The sequence below is a fragment of the Bos javanicus genome, chromosome 9 (assembly GCF_032452875.1).
Source record: "Bos javanicus breed banteng chromosome 9, ARS-OSU_banteng_1.0, whole genome shotgun sequence".
Classification (NCBI taxonomy): domain Eukaryota; kingdom Metazoa; phylum Chordata; class Mammalia; order Artiodactyla; family Bovidae; genus Bos; species Bos javanicus.
Window position 1 is genome coordinate 65,247,129 of NC_083876.1, and position 23,102 is coordinate 65,270,230.

The window sequence follows — 23,102 nt, forward strand, 5'->3', positions numbered from 1 at the left end:
ATTGCCTGGAAAATCCCATGGACAGAGGAGCCTGGTAGGCTACAGTCCATGGGGTCATAAAGAGTCAGACATGACTGAATGACTTCACTTTCCTTTCCTTTCCTTTAAACACTACTCAGCAAATAATAATAATAAACTACTAATAAAACAGGGATGAATCTCAAAATAATTATGCTGAATGAAAACAGTCAGACAAAATAGAGTAGATACTGCTTGAATCCATTCATACAAGTATCTTGGAAATGCAAACCAATATACAGTGATAGAAAGAAAATCAGTGGTTTCCAAGGCAAGAAATGGGAAGGGAGGGATTACAAAAGGACAGAAAATTTTGGGGGGTGATGGGTGTGTTCACTGTCTTGAATGTGGTAATGGTTTCTTGGGGATATACTTATGTCAAATGAATTAAATTGTATGTTTTAAATATGTGAAAATTATTTTGCCAAATATATCCCAAAGTTGTTTTAAGAAAAAAAGTTCAGTCCTAACTCGCTTCAACTGGAATAAATTTTTCTCTAGGGAAACTTTTATAAACTAGAATGTGTGAGATAACCATAGGAAAAAACAATACACGCTGAAGAGCTCACACTACGCTACACATGCATCCATGCATATAATACACACAAGACAAAAAACAGAAGCAAATAACTGGCATGAAGAAGTAGCTAATCCTCAAACCCAGGATGATCGCTATTCCAGAGCCTGAAATTATGAAACAATCTAAAAGAGAACATAAAATAAGTTTGACGGAATCATTAAACATAAATCACAGAAAACATAATAGAAATCAGGATATCAAGATAAAAGACCAATTTTTTAAAGAACTAAACATAACTTATATAAATAAAATATATATTAGATCTTACATATAAAATTCAATGGTTGTTACAGAATATTGAGTAAAGTTCCCTGTGCTACACAGTAGGTCCTTGTTGATTATCTATTTTATATACAATAGTGTGTATATCGGAGTGGGCAATGGCACCCCACTCCAGTACTCTTGCCTGGAAAATCCATGGACAGAGAAGCCTGGTAGGCTGCAGTCCATGGGGTTGTGAAGAGTCGGACACGACTGAGCGGCTTCACTTTCACTTTTCACTTTCATGCATTGGAGAAGGAAATGGCAATCCACTCCAGTGTTCTTGCCTGGAGAATCCCAGGGATGGGGGAGCTTGTTGGGCTGCCATCTATGGGGTTGCACAGAGTTGGACACAACTGAAACGACTTAGCAGCAGCAGCAGCAGCAACAGTGTGTATATGTTAATCTCAAACTCCTAATTTATCTCTCTCCCCATCTTTCCCATTTGGTAATCATAAGTTTGTTTCCTAGTCTGTGAATCTGTTTCTGTTTTGAGATAAGTTCATTTGAATCATCTTTCAAGAGTCAACATATAAGCAATGTCATATGATATTTGCCCTTCTCTTTCTTACTTCACTCGTACGACAATCCCTAGGTCCATCCATGTTGCTGCAAATGGCATTACTTCATTCTTTTTTATGGCTGAGTAATATTCCATTGTGTGTATATGTGTGTGTGTGTGTGTGTGTGTGAGTATACCACATCTTTATCCATTCCTCTGTTGATGGACATTTAGGCTGTTTTCATGTCTTGGATCCTACCCAGGATCTCAGCCATACCTGATTTAGATGAATAAGATGATGCTATTTGGGATCCTTGTTGCTGCTGCTGCTGCTAAGTCGCTTCAGTCATGTCCGACTCCATGCGACCCCATAGATGGCAGCCCACCAGGCTCTGCCATCCCTGGGATTCCCCAGGCAAGAACACTGGAGTGGGTTGAGCTGACACTATATAGACTAAATATTGGACTTTGATTTGATGATGTAATTATTGAGATTTTAGAGGATGTTGGGGGTGAGACAGATATATTTTGCATGAATCTTTGGGGTCACAGAGGAGAATGTAGTAGGATAATGCCCTCCCCCCGCCAAACATGTCCATTCTTAATCCCTAGAACCTATGCATATAGTACCTTGCATGGTGAAAAGGACTTTGTGGATGTGATTAAGTTAAGAATCTTGAGATGAGAGACTACTGTGGGTAATCCAGTGTTATTACAAAGGTCTTATAGGAGCGAGGCAGGATGGTCAGAGATAGCTAGGTAAAGTGGAAACAGAGGTGACAATAATACAGGGCCATGAGCCAAAAAATGTGAACAGCCTCTGGAAGCTTAAAAAGACAAGAAATGGATCCTTTGCTAGAGCCTCCATATGGAGCCCTGATGACACCTTGATTCTAGCCCACTGTCACTGACCTTGCACTTCTGCATGTGAGAACTGTAAGAGAATAAATGTGGATTGCTTTAAGTCACTGAGTGAGTGGTCCTTTGTTACAACAGCAACAGCAAATGGACTCAGGAACCAACCTGAACAAGAAGCACGTGCTGCTTGCTATGCCGTCATGAAGTTCTTTGTCTCTGACCCAGGAGTCTGGTGCCTTCTGCCAGCTTCCACAGAACTGTGTCATGATACTTGTAAGCTTGAAAGAGGGGTCAAATCTTAGACCCTTCACAATTCTTGACATTTAGTCGATAACAACGATGGTATATAGCCATGGATATTTTTCCATCTTTTAAAAATATCCATCAGTCTTCTAATAAATCTACTTTTAACTAAAATTTAAGCCACTTAAATAGTTTTACATCTTAGTAATAGATAACCGTGGTTTATATTCAATTACTTAAATTATGAATAATAATATTCACATTCATAAAAGCCATTAAAATCAGTACTCTTTAATGAAAACAGGAAGTTTCTTTTTGTAAGAATGTATATTAACTATAAGAAACGTCCCATGCTTTGAGTCTTAAAGAATACTATTTTCCTCAAAAGACAATTATGGGAAAGGGATTTCTTTTGGTGGAATAAATTCTAAAAGAAATTTGTTACATGACTCATACCACTAGGAACTTGGAGATGACAGAAATTAGGAGGCATTAACTGTGGTGTTGGAGAAGACTCTTGAGAGTCCCTTGAACTGCAAGGAGATCTAACCAGTCCATTCTAAGGGAGATCAGCCCTGGGTGTTCTTTGGAAGGAATGATGCTAAAGCTGGAACTCCAGTACTTTGGCCACCTCATGTGAAGAGTTGACTTGGAAAAGACTCTGATGCTGGGAGGGATTGGGGGCAGGAGGAAAAGGGGCCGACAGAGGATGAGATGGTTGGATGGCATCACCGACTCGATGGACATGAGTCTGAGTGAACTCCGGGAGATGGTGATGAACAGGGAGGCCTGGCGTGCTGCGATTCATGGGGTCGCAAAGAGTCGGACACGACTGAGCGACTGAACTGAACTGATAAATGTGGAACTATTTTTAAATAAAATGAAAAACTGGACGTGTGAAAACAAAGAACCAGAGAAAATTATGGTGCAATAAATGTATTTATTTTTCAGTTTAAGCAAGACAGGTGGTAAACGAAAGTCCATATTGAAAATGCCACCCAGAGATTAGTAGCTGGCCATTCATGCAATGTGACTGGGCAAAACAAAGTCATTTCCAAAACAGTGTGCAGATTTAATTCCTTCATGAAATTAACTCTTGAGTTGCACCAAGCCACCTGGAATGTCTGTTGATGGGGTATTTATAACTCATTCACCATCCCAACTTAAAAGCTACACACTAGCTACACAACCATCACTCACACATCTGCCAAGCAAACAGCCAGCCTGGCAAATAGCACTCTTCTTGTTCACTAGCCAACGACACAGCAGTGTGACCAGTCACAGTTACACTAACACAGGGACACAGAAGGCACTTCCCTTTACTCAGCTGACAACCTTCCATACACTTTGGGGGATGGGATTGTCATATAAGGTACTCATCTTGGGGCATGGGGTGTGGGGGCTGTCTCCAGGTTTGAGCTGTTTTAGGAAAGCACTATAAATTTGGCCACAGTGACCATGAGAGACAAGGTCTCCTGACATCCTGGGAGATGCTCGAGCTCCTGACATAAGTTGGATTCAATTAAGGGTTGGGTAAGAGGTACAGACCTGGGGGAATGTTATAACAAGAACCAGGGGGCAGCCTCTAGTTTATATAATTTTGGGTATTTCCAGCCTCATGTGAATATAAAGTCAAAAGTCCACACATTATTGGATCACCTACTCCAGACTCCTCACCTTACAGATAAAAACGTGGCAGCCCAGAGAGTCAAAGTAACTTGCTAAAGGCAGAGCATGGCAGTGGCAGGACCAGATGGAAAACACGACACATCAAACCCCGTTCACGCACGCTGACGCAGGGTATGTGACCAAGTTTTTCAACGAGGAAGATGAGATAGTGTAAATATTTGGTTCCCCCCAAAGCTCCAAATATATTTAAAAGCATGAAAACTCAGCTTCACCATCTTTCTTCTCAGGGGGTTCTCTTCTCTGTCTTTCTGCCTCTCTCTGTCTCTGTCTCTCATACACAAACACACACACAATCTCGATGAATAGCGATTTCTGGCTACTCAATGACAAACCCAACATTTTCAGGAAAATGCCCGATAAAATGTGCTTCTCAGTCCAACTCTTTGTGTGAGGTTTGGACCACTGGCTTATTTTCTAGAACAATAGGTGTTTCAGAAATCAGGAGATCATCTTCTCCAAAGGAGTTCTGGTCCGTGTTGACGAAGTTGGGGATGTCGAATTTCATGAGCCTGTTCAGCTCCTCCTCTGGCCGCCCACTGCATCTGATGGCTTCCTGGAGATGAACTTCACTGTCGAGGGCCGTGGTCTGGAGACAAGCTTTGGCCTTCTCCAAGTGGTCCACTTCATTGATGTAGCAGTGAAAGAAGGACCTGGATTCCTCATTGCCCTGTCGAGAAAACACCTTATCTGGCTCCAGGGGCTTTCCAAAGTCTGACACAAAGCTATTCATTCTGAATCTCTTCTCCGAAGACTCTGCATTGCTGTGAAGAAAGGCAAAATAAAAGACTCCTTACCCTCCAGCACAGTTACCTGTGGGATGATGGTTTCCAGCATCTATGAAGTGCAAGTCCCCGCACAGAAAGTGCAGACAAACATCAAACTGAAAGACACCACTTCTGAAGATATACAAATAAATGCAAGGCAAAAGACTCAAGGTGTGGGCCCTTGGACCATCCTGAAAAGATGCTTTTCACTAAGGGGTCTTCTATATTCTGCATCACACACCAGTATTTCTCAGTGGGACCCTTGGTATTCTATCTGCAGCAGAATTACTTGTAGGGCTTCTCAAAATTCAATATTCCTGCTTGCAGGATCTCTGGTGGAAGGGACAGGCAATCTGTATTTTTTTAGAATCCCCAAGGATCACTACTTATGGTCAGGTTTAGAGCCGCTGGCCAACATCAGACCAGCCTGAACAATAATTTGATCCCACAGGGGTGAGCTTCATGTTTGTCAAAGCACTGCCATATCCGTTGATCTCTCCCAATTCTCAAAACTGACCCATGCAGCCACTTGGGCCAAAAGTTATACCTATTTCACAGAGGCAGAAGCTAAGGTAAGGAGCAGTCAGACTGCCTGCTTGACTGACACAGTCAGTGACAGGAGTGGTTAAAAAACTCAGCTTCTTAATTCCCTGTTTCATTTAGTGTGGAACAAATTAGCAATTTAATGGTAGAAACTGGTGAATGGATGAATAAAATAACTCTCAATGAGCACCATAAGTACATGACAGAAAGAGCAGATACAAAATGAATAACCTGATGGCCCACCTGAAATTCATCTGCACCAGGTCATAGCTGTGGCTTGTGGGTTCTTTAGTTGTGGCATGTGGGATCTACTTCCCTAAACAAGGATTGAACCTGGGCTCCCTGCATTGGGAGCAAGGAGTCTTAGCCACTAAACCACCAGGGAAGTCCCTACCCCACCTACTTTAATCACCATCTTTCTAGATTGATATAAGAGTGACTCCCACACAGGTAGAGTCACTTCATAAGGTCAAGAATCATGTCTGAACATGCCTTCAAATCCAGAATAGAACTTGACAACAAGTAGGCTCTGGAGTCTACATTTAAGGCATGTGTAATCTCAGTGACTTCAGTTTTTAAACCTCGTCATCCCCATCCCATTGATGACTCACGATATAGCATTTATGACCAAGCTGTCATGGGGTAGGCGATATGGGATCCATTTACAGCTCTTAGAAACTCACCTCCAAATTATCAGGAATTACCTGGATTTCAGAGTTCAGTAATTCTAGAAGCTTTGGAATCCAGGCAGCAGAGACACTTAAAGGTTTATCTCCTGCATGACATCAGATGGCATCAGATGACCCAACTGACATCAGATGAGGAATTCCTTTCAGAAATCCGAGTTCCTCCTTTTAATGATAAGCCTGATTAACCAATCTCATTGCCCACTCAGCAAAGGTGATACAAAGATCAATGACTGACACAAGAGTACAACATTAATAGGTTGTATTCAGAATTCAGAGAAAAATCATTTGAGAGAGACTGACAGAATTGTGCTTTAATGCAAATATAAGTTGTCTTATCTTTCAGTAAGTGATTTTCTTCCCCTGGTTGTCACTTCACCCAAGTTTAAAAGATGTTTGAGAACAGGGATGAATGGCACCAACAATCTGTGACCTAAGAAACTAAAAAGTCATTGAGGAAAAAGAGGGGATTAACATGTTAGAAAAAAAAAGCACGGTTAGGATGGCTGGGATCATGCCTTCTCCCGATTCCAGGCTAAGAAGCTCTGAGTACTCGCTTCCTGCCTGTCTAGAGCATCAGCTGAGTATGAAAGCCAACCCAGCTGTGCATAGCAGCTCTTCCATTATCCAGACTACATGTTCTCAGGATTACGAGTTGGGGCCATTGACCACCTCCCTCTGCACCAGTCCTTGCTGAAAAACAAAGGCACAAGAGCAGAGCATCTTGCCCCTTCCCCAGGGCAGAGCCCAGGCAGTGGACAGTAAGATGCCTTCCCTGCCTCACCCCTACTCATCTTTTTCCCCATGATCTCTCCTTGTGATAAAAGTACAATCTGATTCTCCCTTCCTGAAAATAAGGGAAAAATCCATCTTTGTTCTTAGAGTCTGAAAAGTGAAAGTGTTAGTCACTCAGTCGTGTCTGACTCTTTGCAACCCCATGGACTGTAGCCCACCAGGCTCCTCTGTCCATGCAGTTCTCCAGGCAAGAATACTGGAGTGGGTTGCCATTCCCTTCTCCAGAAGATCTTCCCAACCGAGGATTGAACCCAGGTCTCTTTATTGCTGGCAGATTCTTTACTGTCTGAGACACCTAAACAGACCATCCTTTTATTTCTCTTTCCTTCCTTGACTGATAAAACTAAAAAACCTGTATGTGAAAAACTGTGGTCATGGACATGGCTTGTTTCAGTTCAGTTTCTATTCATCCCATCACTGAGTAAAATCTATGTACTGAAATCAATAGATCTTAGACATAAAATTCAATGTATTTTTATTGACACATACACCCAAGTAACCCTCTAATCAAGATATAGAATATTTCCTTTCTTCTGGAAAGGTTCCTTCCGTTCAATTTCCAGCCCCTTCAGGTAACACAGGTCTGATTTCTATTTCCATTGATTAGCTTTGCCTGTTCTTAAACCTCCAGCCAATTTACACCTCCTGGAGGCAATACCTCCTAGAAGCAATCTGTTTTGTTTTTTGTTTTCGGTGAGGTTGGAGGTGGGGAGGGGGCACTGCAGGACATGCAGGAATCTTAGCTCCCCAACCAGGGACTGAAATCATTCCCCCTACATTGGGAGCACAGAGTCTTAACCACTGGACCGCCAGAGAAGTCTCGATCTGTTTTGATTTTTATCACTGCAGATTAGCCTGTTCTTGAAATTCATACAAATGGAGTCGTGCAATAGTGTTTGTTTGTCTGGATACAATAGTATTTTCTCTTGATCTGTGACCTGCATTTTCATTTTCTTAGAGATGTCTTTTGATAAACAGCTTTATATTTCCATTAATTTCAAATTACTAACTTTTATCATCTATGTTAGTGCTTTTACATCTTAAGAACTAATTGCTAACTCTAAAATAACAAAGATATTCTTTGAAGCTTTCTTCTAGAATCATCCTGTTCAGTACAGTAGCCAACAGCCACAGGTGGCTCTTCAAATTTAAGTAAAATTTAAAATTCGATTTCTCAGTCATAGTACTCACATTTTAAGTGTTCAACAGCCACATGAGGCCAGTGGCTATCTAATTAGGCAATACAAAGAACATTTCTGTCATCACAGAAAGTTCTATTGGACTGAACCATTCTAGGAGTTTTAATTTTGGGTTTATTGTATATGTTGAGACAGGGGTCAAGGTTTGTTTTTTTCTCATATGTTTATCCTGTTGTACCAGCCCTTTTTTTTTCAATTGACCTTATACAAAAATCTCTGTATTTCTACACACTGGTAATAAACAATAAGAAAAGGAAAAAAAAATACATTCACAACAGCATCAAGAAATAGGATACTTGGGAATAAATATAACAAAGGGTGTGTAAGACCTGTACACTGAAAATTTCAATATTGCAAAAGGAAATTAAGGAAGAGCTTAGTAGGTGAAGATGATGACATCAGTGGTAGACAGCTTGCCCAAGATGCTGGACCTGATTTGTATGATCATTTATGTTTTCTTGACTTCTTAGACCTCTGCACATAAATCAAATGCTTTTCTATCATAGGCCTGATTCTATGCTAGTTTTAGAAATCAATTCAATTGTTGGGTTTGTGGCCAATTACCTGTGTCTAGTTCTGGGTTACCTTGTTAAATTTCTCTACTACAAGACTCTAACCAGTTGGCCCTGAGAAAATTTACTTAAAAAAAAATTATAGTCATATTCAGGTTACTGTGATATTACTAGATGGGATCCCCTCACTGGGCCAATTAATTATGCCTGCTCTGACTCTGGCCATAAATTTGAGCTTTTTTATATTACTCAAGCTCAATCAGAGCAACAAGAAAAGTTTCAGCAAAGGAGGAAAAAATCTCCCACAATTATGGGATGGATTTATATAGATAACACCAGGCTATGGTAATTTAGGTTTAAAGTCTCCTCTGTGTTGGAAACAATTATCATACTAAGGGCAAACACACTGAAACCATACTCACAGAAAACTAGTCAATCTAATCACACTAGGACCACAGCCTTGTCTAACTCAATGAAACTAAGCCATGCCCATAGGGCCACCCAAGATGGGCAGGTCATGGTGGAGAGGTCTGACAGAATGTGGTCCACTGGAGAAGGGAATGGCAAACCATTTCAGTATTCTTGCCTTTAGAACCCCATGAACAGTATGAAAAGGCAAAATGATAGGATACTGAAAGAGGAACTCCCCAGGTCAGTAGGTCCACAATATGCTACTGGAGATCAGTGGAAAATAACTCCAGAAAGAATGAAGGGATGGAGCCAAAGCAAAAACAATACCCAGGTGTGGATGTGACTGGTGATAGAAGCAAGGTCCAATGCTGTAAAGAGCAATATTGCACAGGAACCTGGAATGTCAGGTCCATGAATCAAGGTAAATTGGAATTGGTCAAACAAGAGATGGCAAGAGTGAATGTTGACATTCTAGGAATCAGCGAATTAAAATGGATTGGAATGGGTAAATTTAACTCAGATGACCATTATATCTACTACTGCGGGCAGGAATCCCTCAGAAGAAATGGAGTAGCCATCATGGTCAACAAAAGAGATCAAAATGCAGTACTTGGATGCAATCTCAAAAATGACAGAATGATCTCTGTTCGTTTCCAAGGCAAACCATTCAATACCACAGTAATCCAAGTCTATGCCCCAACCAGTAACACTGAAGAAGCTGAAGTTGAACGGTTCAATGAAGACCTACAAGACCTTTTAGAACTAACACCCAAAAAAGATGTCCTTTTCATTATAGGTGACTGGAATGCAAGTAGGAAGTCAAGAAACACCTGGAGTAACAGGCAAATTTGGCCTTGGAATAAGGAATGAAGCAAGGCAAAGACTAATAGAGTTTTGCCAAGAAAATGCACTGGTTATAGCAAACACCCTCTTCCAACAACCCAAGAGAAGACTCTACACATGGACATCACCAGATGGTCAACACTGAAATCAGACTGATTATATTCTTTGCAGCCAAAGATGGAGAAGCTCTATATAGTCAACAAAAACAAGACCAGGAGCTGACTGTGGCTCAGATCATGAACTTCTTATTACCAAATTCAGACTTAAATTGAAGAAAGTAGGGAAAACCATTAGACCATTCAGGTATGACCTAAATCAAATCCCTTATGATTATACAGTGGAAGTGAGAAATAGATTTAAGGGACTAGATCTGATAGATAGAGTGCCTGATGAACTATGGACTGAGGTTCGTGACATTGTACAGGAGACAGGGATCAAGACCATCCCCATGGAAAAGAAATATAAAAAAGCAAAATGGCTGTCTGGGGAGGCCTTACAAATAGCTGTGAAAAGAAGAGAAGTGAAAAACAAAGGAGAAAAGGAAATATATAAACATCTGAATGCAGAGTTCCAAGAATAGCAAGAAGAGATAAGAAAGCCTTCCTCAGCAATCAATGCAAATAGAGGAAAACAACAGAATGGGAAAGACTAGAGATCTCTTCAAGAAAATTAGAGATACCAAGGGGACATTTCATGCAAAGATGGGCTTGATAAAGGACAGAAATGGTATGGACCTAACAGAAGCAGAAGATATTAACAAGAGGTGACAAGAATACACAGAAGAACTGTACAAAAAAGATCTTCATGTCCTAGATAATCACAATGGTGTGAACACTCTCCTAGAGCCAGACATCCTGGAATGTGAAGTCAAGTGGGCCTTAGAAAGCATCACTATGAACAAAGCTAGTGGAGGTGATGGAATTCCAGTTGAGCTACTTCAAATCCTGAAAGATGATTCTGTGAAAGTGCTGCACTCAATATGCCAACAAATTTGGAAAACTCAGCAGTGGCCACAGGACTGGAAAAGGTCAGTTTTCATTCCAATCCTAAAGAATGGCAATGCCAAAGAATGCTCAAACTACAGCACAATTGCACTCATCTCACACGCTAGTAAAGTGATGCTCAAAATTCTCCAAGCCAGGCTTCAGCAATATGTGAACTGTGAACTTCCTGATGTTCAAGCTGGTTTTAGAAAAGGCAGAGAAACCAGAGATCAAATTGCCAACATTTGCTGGAACATGGAAAAAGCAAGAGAGTTCCAGAAAAACATCTATTTCTGCTTTATTGACTATGCCAAAGCCTTTGACTGTGTGGATCACAATAAACTGTGGGAAATTCTGAAAGAGATGGGAATACCAGACCACCTGACCTGCCTCTTGAGAAATCTGTATGCAGGTCAGGAAGCAAGAGTTCGAACTGGACATGGAACAACAGACTGGTTCCAAATAGGAAAAGGAGTACGTCAAGGCCGTATATTGTCACCCTGCTTATTTAACTTATATGCAGAGTACATCATGAGAAACACTGGACTGGAAGAAACACAAGCTGGAATCAAGATTGCCGGGAGAAATATCAATAACCTCAGATATGCAGATGATACAACCCTTATGGCAGAAAGTGAAGAGGAACTAAAAAGCTTCTTGATAAAAGTTAAAGAGGAGAGTGAAAATGTTGGCTTAAAGCTCAACATTCAGAAAACTAAGATCATGGCATCCAGTCCCATCACTTCATGGGAAATAGATGAGGGAACAGTGGAAACAGTGTCAGACTTTATTTTTTGGGGCTCCAAAATCACTGCAGATGGTGACTGCAGCCATGAAATTCAAAGACGCTTACTCCTTGGAAGGAAAGTTATGTCCAACCTAGATAGCATATTAAAGCATAGAAAAGCAGAGACATTACTTTGCCAACAAAGGTCCGGGTAGTTAAGGCTATGGTTTTTCCTGTGGTCATGTACGGATGGAGAGTTGGACTGTGAAGAAAGCTTAGCACCGAAGAACTGATGCTTTTGAACTGTGGTGTTGGAGAAGACTCTAGAGAGTCCCTTGGACTGCAAGGAGATCCAACCAGTCCATTCTGAAGGAGATCAGCCCTGGGATTTCTTTGGAAGGAATGATGCTAAAGCTGAAACTCCAGTACTTTGGCCACCTCATGTGAAGAGTTGTCTCATTGGAAAAGACTCTGATGCTGGGAGGGGTTGGGGACAGAAGGAGAAGGGGACGACAGAGGATGAGATGGCTGGATGGCAGCACTGACTCGATGGACGTGAGTCTGAGTGAACTCCCGGAGTTGGTGATGGACAGGGAGGCCTGGCGTGCTGCAATTCATGGGGTCGCAAAGAGTCGGACATGACTGAGGAACTGAACTGAACTGATACCAGGTTTGCAGACTGAAAGCCCTCAGGTGTAAAGCCATATTACCATAGACAAAATATTGAAGGTTCCTTCCTTCAAGGGCCAAAAGCACTTCTCCTTTCTGATTTAGTCTGCTAATGTTCATTCTCCAATGCCTTCCAATACTCATTCTTTATAACTTTTCCAGATTTTATCATTGTTATCTGCAAGGTTATTCTGAAACATAGTACTCTGCCCTTCCTGAAATGGGAACACATGAACGGGCCTGACCGTTCGTGAAACATTTCTGGTTCCACCTCGTTCCCTGACTCCTCCAATGAGATGGGCTCTCTCCCAGAGGACTGGAGGCCTCTCTCCACTTGCCTTCTCACTCTGCACTAAGCCCTTTTCTTTCCCTGTCTGGCACCCTCTTTTAGACGATGAGCTCTTGAGGGTAGGCAGTTTCTTGTGTGGGTCCTCAGTGCCTTGCAGAATACTAGGCATAGAGTAGCTGCTTCTTACATTTTTGTTAAATGAATGAATACATCAGTCATGAAGAGATCGTGAAACTAAAGCCGCTCTTGCCTTGGCAGGGGGCCTCTCCTACAGTGCATACAGGGTTGGAAATCAATACAAGGGCATACCCAGGTAAGGCCTAAAAGCAAGGGCGGGTGAGCCTTAAGAGAAAGATGGTCTAACATGTGGATTAAATAACATAAGTAAAATGTAGAGCATAATAAAAAGAAAATAGAGAGAGGGTCTATTAATAGAGATCTTGAGTGTTGCTCTAGCATCAGAGAGATTTGGCAAACTAGCCCCATTGAGGTCTGCCTTGCACCTGATTTTGGCCAAGGGAAACACCGTCTCTGACTGCAGCCCATGGTGCTCTCCATATCTCCAAGCTGTCCCAGAGTCATCCATGGAGTCTCCTGCCCTGAGTCCTTGGAGCTCACAGACCACAAAGCTACTAAAAGGGCATTTTGCATCATGTAACTGGCCTACCTTGGAGGCTGCAGGGTCTTAGATACCATGAGGGAGACTTCCTGCCATTTATTGGTAAGATGGCTTCAAGAAAGACCAATGAACCTCTCTACCCCACCCAGTGGTTACCCCGTCTTTAAAGCAGACCAGGCCTCAGGAGTCACACCTGAAAATGTCCTTGTACACTCAATGTTGGAACATCAAAGAAAAGTGAAAGTGAAATCGTGTCCGATTCCTTGCGATCCCATGGACTGTAGCCCACCAGGCTCCTCCATCCATGGAATTTTCCAGGCAAGTGAACTGGAATGGGTTGTCATTTCCTTCTCCAGGGGATCTTCCTGACCCAGGGATCAAACTTGGGTCTCCCGCATTTCAGGCAGATGCTTTACCATCTGAGCCACTGGGGAAGCCTTCAAAGGATGCTCACTAATTAGGTGGGAGAGGGTGGGTTTCATGGCTGGCTGTCTGGTTTTCAGGAAACATGTACCGTATTGTTAAGGATGTCTTTCCAGCCTTATAAAGCATCTGCGGTGGGTGATCTGGGCGCTGCTCTATGGTTGGACACTCCCACTGGCAGACAGAAGAGGGCTAGTTGCAACCTTCTCATCCTCTCAAACTCAGTTGACATATGGAAAGATAATGCTCACTGGCACCTACTAGAGGAGTCAAAACAGCTTTAAGACCAACTCATTCAGCCTTGATTACATCTGTGAAAATGAAAAATTACAAGGCTCATATCTTAAATACCGTCTTGATTAAAATGATAATTCAAGCCAGAAGCTTCAACAACTGGAGCATTGAAAGAAAAAGAAACTTTGAGATGTTGGCTGAGCTAGCAAGTAATAAACTGAAGAATATGTGTGCTAGAGACTGAATGTGTGCCCCACCAAAATTTCTATGTTGAAACCTAATCCCCCAAGTGATGGGATTAGGAGACAGGGCCTCTGGGAAATGAAGTGATTCATCTTATGAATGGGACTCAGTCAGTTCAGTTCAGTCGCTCAGTCATGTCCGACTCTTTGTGACCCCATGAATCACAGCACGCCAGGCCTCCCTGTCCATCACCAACTCCTGGAGTTCACTCAGACTCACGTCCACTGAGTCAGTGATGCCATCCAGCCATCTCATCCTCATCCCCTTCTCCTCCTGCCCTCAATCCCTCCCAGCATCAGAGTCTTTTCCAATGAGTCAATTCTTCACATGAGGTGGCCAAAGTACTGGAGTTTCAGCTTTAGCATCATTCCTTCCAGAGAAATCCCAGGGCTGATCTCCTTCAGAATGGACTGGTTGGATCTCCTTGCAGTCCAAGGGACTCTCAAGAGTCTTCTCCAACACCACAGTCCAAAAGCATCAATTCTTCAGTGCTCAGCCTTCTTCACAGTCCAACTCTCACATCCATACATGACCACTGGAAAAACCATAGCCTTGACTACCCGGACCTTTGTTGGCAAAGTAATGTCTCTGCTTTTGAATATGCTATCTAGGTTGGTCATAACTTTTCTTCCAAGGAGTAAGTGTCTTTGAATTTCATGGCTGCAGTCACCATCTGCAGTGATTTTGGAGCCCAAAAAAATAAAGTCTGACAGTTTCCACTGTTTCTCCATCTATTTGCCATGAAGTGATGGGACCAGATGCCATGATCTTAGTTTTCTGAATGTTGAGCTTTAAGCCAACTTTTTCACTCTCCTCTTTCACCTTCATCAAGAGGCTTTTGAATTCCTCTTCACTTTCTGCCATAAGGGTGGTGTCATCTGCATATCTGAGGTTATTGATATTTCTCCCGGCAATCTTGATCCCAGCTTGTGCTTATTCCAGTCCAGCATTTCTCATGATGTACTCTGCATAGAAGTTAAATAAGCAGGGTGACAATATACAGCCTTGACGTACTCCTTTTCCTATTTGCAACCAGTCTGTTGTTCCATGTCCAGTTCAAACTGTTGCTTCCTGCCCTGCATACAAATTTCTCAAGAGGTAGATCAGGTGGACTGGTATTCCCATTTCTTTCAGAATTTTCCACAGTTTATTGTGATCCACACAGTCAAAGGCTTTGGCATAGTCAATAAAGCAGAAATAGATGTTTTTCTGGAACTCTTTTGCTTTTTCAATGATCCAGCGGATGTTGGCAATTTGGTCTCTGGTTCCTCTGCCTTTTCTAAAACCAGCTTGAACATCTGGAAGTTCATGGTTCACATATTGCTGAAGCCTGGCTTGGAGAATTTTGAGCATCACTTTACTAGCGTGTGAGATGAATGCAATTGTGCGGTAGTTTGAGCATTCTTTGGCATTGCCTTTCTTTAGGATCGGAATGAAAACTGACCTTTTCCAGTCCTGTGGTCACTGCTGAGTTTTCCAAACTTGCTGGCATATTGAGTGCAGTACTTTCACAGCATCATCTTTTAGGATTTGAAATAGCTCAACTGGAATTCCATCACCTCCACTAGCTTTGTTCGTAGTGATGCTTTCTAAGGCCCACTTGACTTCACATTCCAGGATGTCTGGCTCTAGGTCAGTGATCACACCATCGTGATTATCTGGGTCCTGAAGATCTTTTTTGTACAGTTCTTCTGTGTATTCTTGCCACCTCTTGTTAATATCTTCTGCTTCTGTTAGGTCCATACCATTTCTGCCCTTTATTGAGCCCATCTTTGCATAAAATGTTCCCTTCGTGTCTCTAAGTTTCTTGAAGAGATCTCTAGTCTTTCCCATTCTGTTGTTTTCCTCTATTTCTTTGCATTGATTGCTGAAGAAGGCTTTCTTATCTCTTCTTGCTATTCTTTGGAACTCTGCATTCAGATGCTTATATCTTTCCTTTCCTCCTTTGCTTTTCACTTCTCTTCTTTTCACAGCTATTTGTAAGGCCTCCCCAGACAGCCATTTTGGTTTTTTGCATTTCTTTTCCATTGGGATGGTCTTGATCCTTGTCTCCTGTACAATGTCACGAACCTCAGTCCATAGTTCATCAGGCACTCTATCTATCAGATCTAGTCCCTTAAATCTATTTCTCACTTCCACTGTATAATCATAATGGATTTGATTTAGGTCATACCTGAATGGTCTAGTGGTTTTCCCTAATTTCTTCAATTTAAGTCTGAATTTGGCAATAAGGAGAATTCTGACAGAATATGGTCCACTGGAGAAGGGAATGGCAAACCACTTCAGTATTCTTGCCTTTAGAACCCCATGAACGGTATGAAAAGGCAAAATGATAGGATACTGAAAGAGGAACTCCCCAGGTCAGTAGGTCCACAATATGCTACTGGAGATCAGTGGAAAATAACTCCAGAAAGAATGAAGGGATGGAGCCAAAGCAAAAACAATACCCAGGTGTGGATGTGACTGGTGATAGAAGCAAGGTCCAATGCTGTAAAGAGCAATATTGCACAGGAACCTGGAATGTCAGGTCCATGAATCAAGGTAAATTGGAATTGGTCAAACAAGAGATGGCAAGAGTGAATGTTGACATTCTAGGAATCAGCGAATTAAAATGGATTGGAATGGGTAAATTTAACTCAGATGACCATTATATCTACTACTGCGGGCAGGAATCCCTCAGAAGAAATGGAGTAGCCATCATGGTCAACAAAAGAGATCAAAATGCAGTACTTGGATGCAATCTCAAAAATGACAGAATGATCTCTGTTCGTTTCCAAGGCAAACCATTCAATACCACAGTAATCCAAGTCTATGCCCCAACCAGTAACACTGAAGAAGCTGAAGTTGAACGGTTCAATGAAGACCTACAAGACCTTTTAGAACTAACACCCAAAAAAGATGTCCTTTTCATTATAGGTGACTGGAATGCAAGTAGGAAGTCAAGAAACACCTGGAGTAACAGGCAAATTTGGCCTTGGAATAAGGAATGAAGCAAGGCAAAGACTAATAGAGTTTTGCCAAGAAAATGCACTGGTTATAGCAAACACCCTCTTCCAACAACCCAAGAGAAGACTCTACACATGGACATCACCAGATGGTCAACACTGAAATCAGACTGATTATATTCTTTGCAGCCAAAGATGGAGAAGCTCTATATAGTCAACAAAAACAAGACCAGGAGCTGACTGTGGCTCAGATCATGAACTTCTTATTACCAAATTCAGACTTAAATTGAAGAAAGTAGGGAAAACCATTAGACCATTCAGGTATGACCTAAATCAAATCCCTTATGATTATACAGTGGAAGTGAGAAATAGATTTAAGGGACTAGATCTGATAGATAGAGTGCCTGATGAACTATGGACTGAGGTTCGTGACATTGTACAGGAGACAGGGATCAAGACCATCCCCATGGAAAAGAAATATAAAAAAGCAAAATGGCTGTCTGGGGAGGCCTTACAAATAGCTGTGAAAAGAAGAGAAGTGAAAAACAAAGGAGAAAAGGAAATATATAAACATCTGAATGCAGAGTTCCAAGAATAGCAAGAAGAGATAAGAAAGCCTTCCTCAGCAATCAATGCAAATAGAGGAAAACAACAGAATGGGAAAGACTAGAGATCTCTTCAAGAAAATTAGAGATACCAAGGGGACATTTCATGCAAAGATGGGCTTGATAAAGGACAGAAATGGTATGGACCTAACAGAAGCAGAAGATATTAACAAGAGGTGACAAGAATACACAGAAGAACTGTACAAAAAAGATCTTCATGTCCTAGATAATCACAATGGTGTGAACACTCTCCTAGAGCCAGACATCCTGGAATGTGAAGTCAAGTGGGCCTTAGAAAGCATCACTATGAACAAAGCTAGTGGAGGTGATGGAATTCCAGTTGAGCTACTTCAAATCCTGAAAGATGATTCTGTGAAAGTGCTGCACTCAATATGCCAACAAATTTGGAAAACTCAGCAGTGGCCACAGGACTGGAAAAGGTCAGTTTTCATTCCAATCCTAAAGAATGGCAATGCCAAAGAATGCTCAAACTACAGCACAATTGCACTCATCTCACACGCTAGTAAAGTGATGCTCAAAATTCTCCAAGCCAGGCTTCAGCAATATGTGAACTGTGAACTTCCTGATGTTCAAGCTGGTTTTAGAAAAGGCAGAGAAACCAGAGATCAAATTGCCAACATTTGCTGGAACATGGAAAAAGCAAGAGAGTTCCAGAAAAACATCTATTTCTGCTTTATTGACTATGCCAAAGCCTTTGACTGTGTGGATCACAATAAACTGTGGGAAATTCTGAAAGAGATGGGAATACCAGACCACCTGACCTGCCTCTTGAGAAATCTGTATGCAGGTCAGGAAGCAAGAGTTCGAACTGGACATGGAACAACAGACTGGTTCCAAATAGGAAAAGGAGTACGTCAAGGCCGTATATTGTCACCCTGCTTATTTAACTTATATGCAGAGTACATCATGAGAAACACTGGACTGGAAGAAACACAAGCTGGAATCAAGATTGCCGGGAGAAATATCAATAACCTCAGATATGCAGATGATACAACCCTTATGGCAGAAAGTGAAGAGGAACTAAAAAGCTTCTTGATAAAAGTTAAAGAGGAGAGTGAAAATGTTGGCTTAAAGCTCAACATTCAGAAAACTAAGATCATGGCATCCAGTCCCATCACTTCATGGGAAATAGATGAGGGAACAGTGGAAACAGTGTCAGACTTTATTTTTGGGGCTCCAAAATCACTGCAGATGGTGACTGCAGCCATGAAATTCAAAGACGCTTACTCCTTGGAAGGAAAGTTATGTCCAACCTAGATAGCATATTAAAGCATAGAAAAGCAGAGACATTACTTTGCCAACAAAGGTCCGGGTAGTTAAGGCTATGGTTTTTCCTGTGGTCATGTACGGATGGAGAGTTGGACTGTGAAGAAAGCTTAGCACCGAAGAACTGATGCTTTTGAACTGTGGTGTTGGAGAAGACTCTAGAGAGTCCCTTGGACTGCAAGGAGATCCAACCAGTCCATTCTGAAGGAGATCAGCCCTGGGATTTCTTTGGAAGGAATGATGCTAAAGCTGAAACTCCAGTACTTTGGCCACCTCATGTGAAGAGTTGTCTCATTGGAAAAGACTCTGATGCTGGGAGGGGTTGGGGACAGAAGGAGAAGGGGACGACAGAGGATGAGATGGCTGGATGGCAGCACTGACTCGATGGACGTGAGTCTGAGTGAACTCCCGGAGTTGGTGATGGACAGGGAGGCCTGGCGTGCTGCAATTCATGGGGTCGCAAAGAGTCGGACATGACTGAGGAACTGAACTGAACTGATACCAGGTTTGCAGACTGAAAGCCCTCAGGTGTAAAGCCATATTACCATAGACAAAATATTGAAGGTTCCTTCCTTCAAGGGCCAAAAGCACTTCTCCTTTCTGATTTAGTCTGCTAATGTTCATTCTCCAATGCCTTCCAATACTCATTCTTTATAACTTTTCCAGATTTTATCATTGTTATCTGCAAGGTTATTCTGAAACATAGTACTCTGCCCTTCCTGAAATGGGAACACATGAACGGGCCTGACCGTTCGTGAAACATTTCTGGTTCCACCTCGTTCCCTGACTCCTCCAATGAGATGGGCTCTCTCCCAGAGGACTGGAGGCCTCTCTCCACTTGCCTTCTCACTCTGCACTAAGCCCTTTTCTTTCCCTGTCTGGCACCCTCTTTTAGACGATGAGCTCTTGAGGGTAGGCAGTTTCTTGTGTGGGTCCTCAGTGCCTTGCAGAATACTAGGCATAGAGTAGCTGCTTCTTACATTTTTGTTAAATGAATGAATACATCAGTCATGAAGAGATCGTGAAACTAAAGCCGCTCTTGCCTTGGCAGGGGGCCTCTCCTACAGTGCATACAGGGTTGGAAATCAATACAAGGGCATACCCAGGTAAGGCCTAAAAGCAAGGGCGGGTGAGCCTTAAGAGAAAGATGGTCTAACATGTGGATTAAATAACATAAGTAAAATGTAGAGCATAATAAAAAGAAAATAGAGAGAGGGTCTATTAATAGAGATCTTGAGTGTTGCTCTAGCATCAGAGAGATTTGGCAAACTAGCCCCATTGAGGTCTGCCTTGCACCTGATTTTGGCCAAGGGAAACACCGTCTCTGACTGCAGCCCATGGTGCTCTCCATATCTCCAAGCTGTCCCAGAGTCATCCATGGAGTCTCCTGCCCTGAGTCCTTGGAGCTCACAGACCACAAAGCTACTAAAAGGGCATTTTGCATCATGTAACTGGCCTACCTTGGAGGCTGCAGGGTCTTAGATACCATGAGGGAGACTTCCTGCCATTTATTGGTAAGATGGCTTCAAGAAAGACCAATGAACCTCTCTACCCCACCCAGTGGTTACCCCGTCTTTAAAGCAGACCAGGCCTCAGGAGTCACACCTGAAAATGTCCTTGTACACTCAATGTTGGAACATCAAAGAAAAGTGAAAGTGAAATCGTGTCCGATTCCTTGCGATCCCATGGACTGTAGCCCACCAGGCTCCTCCATCCATGGAATTTTCCAGGCAAGTGAACTGGAATGGGTTGTCATTTCCTTCTCCAGGGGATCTTCCTGACCCAGGGATCAAACTTGGGTCTCCCGCATTTCAGGCAGATGCTTTACCATCTGAGCCACTGGGGAAGCCTTCAAAGGATGCTCACTAATTAGGTGGGAGAGGGTGGGTTTCATGGCTGGCTGTCTGGTTTTCAGGAAACATGTACCGTATTGTTAAGGATGTCTTTCCAGCCTTATAAAGCATCTGCGGTGGGTGATCTGGGCGCTGCTCTATGGTTGGACACTCCCACTGGCAGACAGAAGAGGGCTAGTTGCAACCTTCTCATCCTCTCAAACTCAGTTGACATATGGAAAGATAATGCTCACTGGCACCTACTAGAGGAGTCAAAACAGCTTTAAGACCAACTCATTCAGCCTTGATTACATCTGTGAAAATGAAAAATTACAAGGCTCATATCTTAAATACCGTCTTGATTAAAATGATAATTCAAGCCAGAAGCTTCAACAACTGGAGCATTGAAAGAAAAAGAAACTTTGAGATGTTGGCTGAGCTAGCAAGTAATAAACTGAAGAATATGTGTGCTAGAGACTGAATGTGTGCCCCACCAAAATTTCTATGTTGAAACCTAATCCCCCAAGTGATGGGATTAGGAGACAGGGCCTCTGGGAAATGAAGTGATTCATCTTATGAATGGGACTCAGTCAGTTCAGTTCAGTCGCTCAGTCATGTCCGACTCTTTGTGACCCCATGAATCACAGCACGCCAGGCCTCCCTGTCCATCACCAACTCCTGGAGTTCACTCAGACTCACGTCCACTGAGTCAGTGATGCCATCCAGCCATCTCATCCTCATCCCCTTCTCCTCCTGCCCTCAATCCCTCCCAGCATCAGAGTCTTTTCCAATGAGTCAATTCTTCACATGAGGTGGCCAAAGTACTGGAGTTTCAGCTTTAGCATCATTCCTTCCAGAGAAATCCCAGGGCTGATCTCCTTCAGAATGGACTGGTTGGATCTCCTTGCAGTCCAAGGGACTCTCAAGAGTCTTCTCCAACACCACAGTCCAAAAGCATCAATTCTTCAGTGCTCAGCCTTCTTCACAGTCCAACTCTCACATCCATACATGACCACTGGAAAAACCATAGCCTTGACTACCCGGACCTTTGTTGGCAAAGTAATGTCTCTGCTTTTGAATATGCTATCTAGGTTGGTCATAACTTTTCTTCCAAGGAGTAAGTGTCTTTGAATTTCATGGCTGCAGTCACCATCTGCAGTGATTTTGGAGCCCAAAAAATAAAGTCTGACAGTTTCCACTGTTTCTCCATCTATTTGCCATGAAGTGATGGGACCAGATGCCATGATCTTAGTTTTCTGAATGTTGAGCTTTAAGCCAACTTTTTCACTCTCCTCTTTCACCTTCATCAAGAGGCTTTTGAATTCCTCTTCACTTTCTGCCATAAGGGTGGTGTCATCTGCATATCTGAGGTTATTGATATTTCTCCCGGCAATCTTGATCCCAGCTTGTGCTTATTCCAGTCCAGCATTTCTCATGATGTACTCTGCATAGAAGTTAAATAAGCAGGGTGACAATATACAGCCTTGACGTACTCCTTTTCCTATTTGCAACCAGTCTGTTGTTCCATGTCCAGTTCAAACTGTTGCTTCCTGCCCTGCATACAAATTTCTCAAGAGGTAGATCAGGTGGACTGGTATTCCCATTTCTTTCAGAATTTTCCACAGTTTATTGTGATCCACACAGTCAAAGGCTTTGGCATAGTCAATAAAGCAGAAATAGATGTTTTTCTGGAACTCTTTTGCTTTTTCAATGATCCAGCGGATGTTGGCAATTTGGTCTCTGGTTCCTCTGCCTTTTCTAAAACCAGCTTGAACATCTGGAAGTTCATGGTTCACATATTGCTGAAGCCTGGCTTGGAGAATTTTGAGCATCACTTTACTAGCGTGTGAGATGAATGCAATTGTGCGGTAGTTTGAGCATTCTTTGGCATTGCCTTTCTTTAGGATCGGAATGAAAACTGACCTTTTCCAGTCCTGTGGTCACTGCTGAGTTTTCCAAACTTGCTGGCATATTGAGTGCAGTACTTTCACAGCATCATCTTTTAGGATTTGAAATAGCTCAACTGGAATTCCATCACCTCCACTAGCTTTGTTCGTAGTGATGCTTTCTAAGGCCCACTTGACTTCACATTCCAGGATGTCTGGCTCTAGGTCAGTGATCACACCATCGTGATTATCTGGGTCCTGAAGATCTTTTTTGTACAGTTCTTCTGTGTATTCTTGCCACCTCTTGTTAATATCTTCTGCTTCTGTTAGGTCCATACCATTTCTGCCCTTTATTGAGCCCATCTTTGCATAAAATGTTCCCTTCGTGTCTCTAAGTTTCTTGAAGAGATCTCTAGTCTTTCCCATTCTGTTGTTTTCCTCTATTTCTTTGCATTG

General features: G+C 42.4%; 1 protein-coding gene across 6 annotated transcripts in view; it reads right to left on the reverse strand.

Annotated features, from left to right (window-relative positions):
* Positions 1 to 3,382: 3,382 nt before the first annotated feature.
* Positions 3,383 to 23,102, reverse strand: part of MRAP2 (melanocortin 2 receptor accessory protein 2) — a 65,143-nt gene continuing 45,423 nt past the window's right edge. For all 6 annotated transcript variants that reach the window (XM_061427920.1, XM_061427919.1, XM_061427922.1 and 3 more), the window contains one exon: positions 3,383 to 4,912. In XM_061427920.1, the coding sequence (XP_061283904.1) occupies positions 4,522 to 4,912 (391 nt within the window). In that variant the 3' untranslated portion in view covers positions 3,383 to 4,521. The remainder of the gene's footprint in view (positions 4,913 to 23,102) is intronic.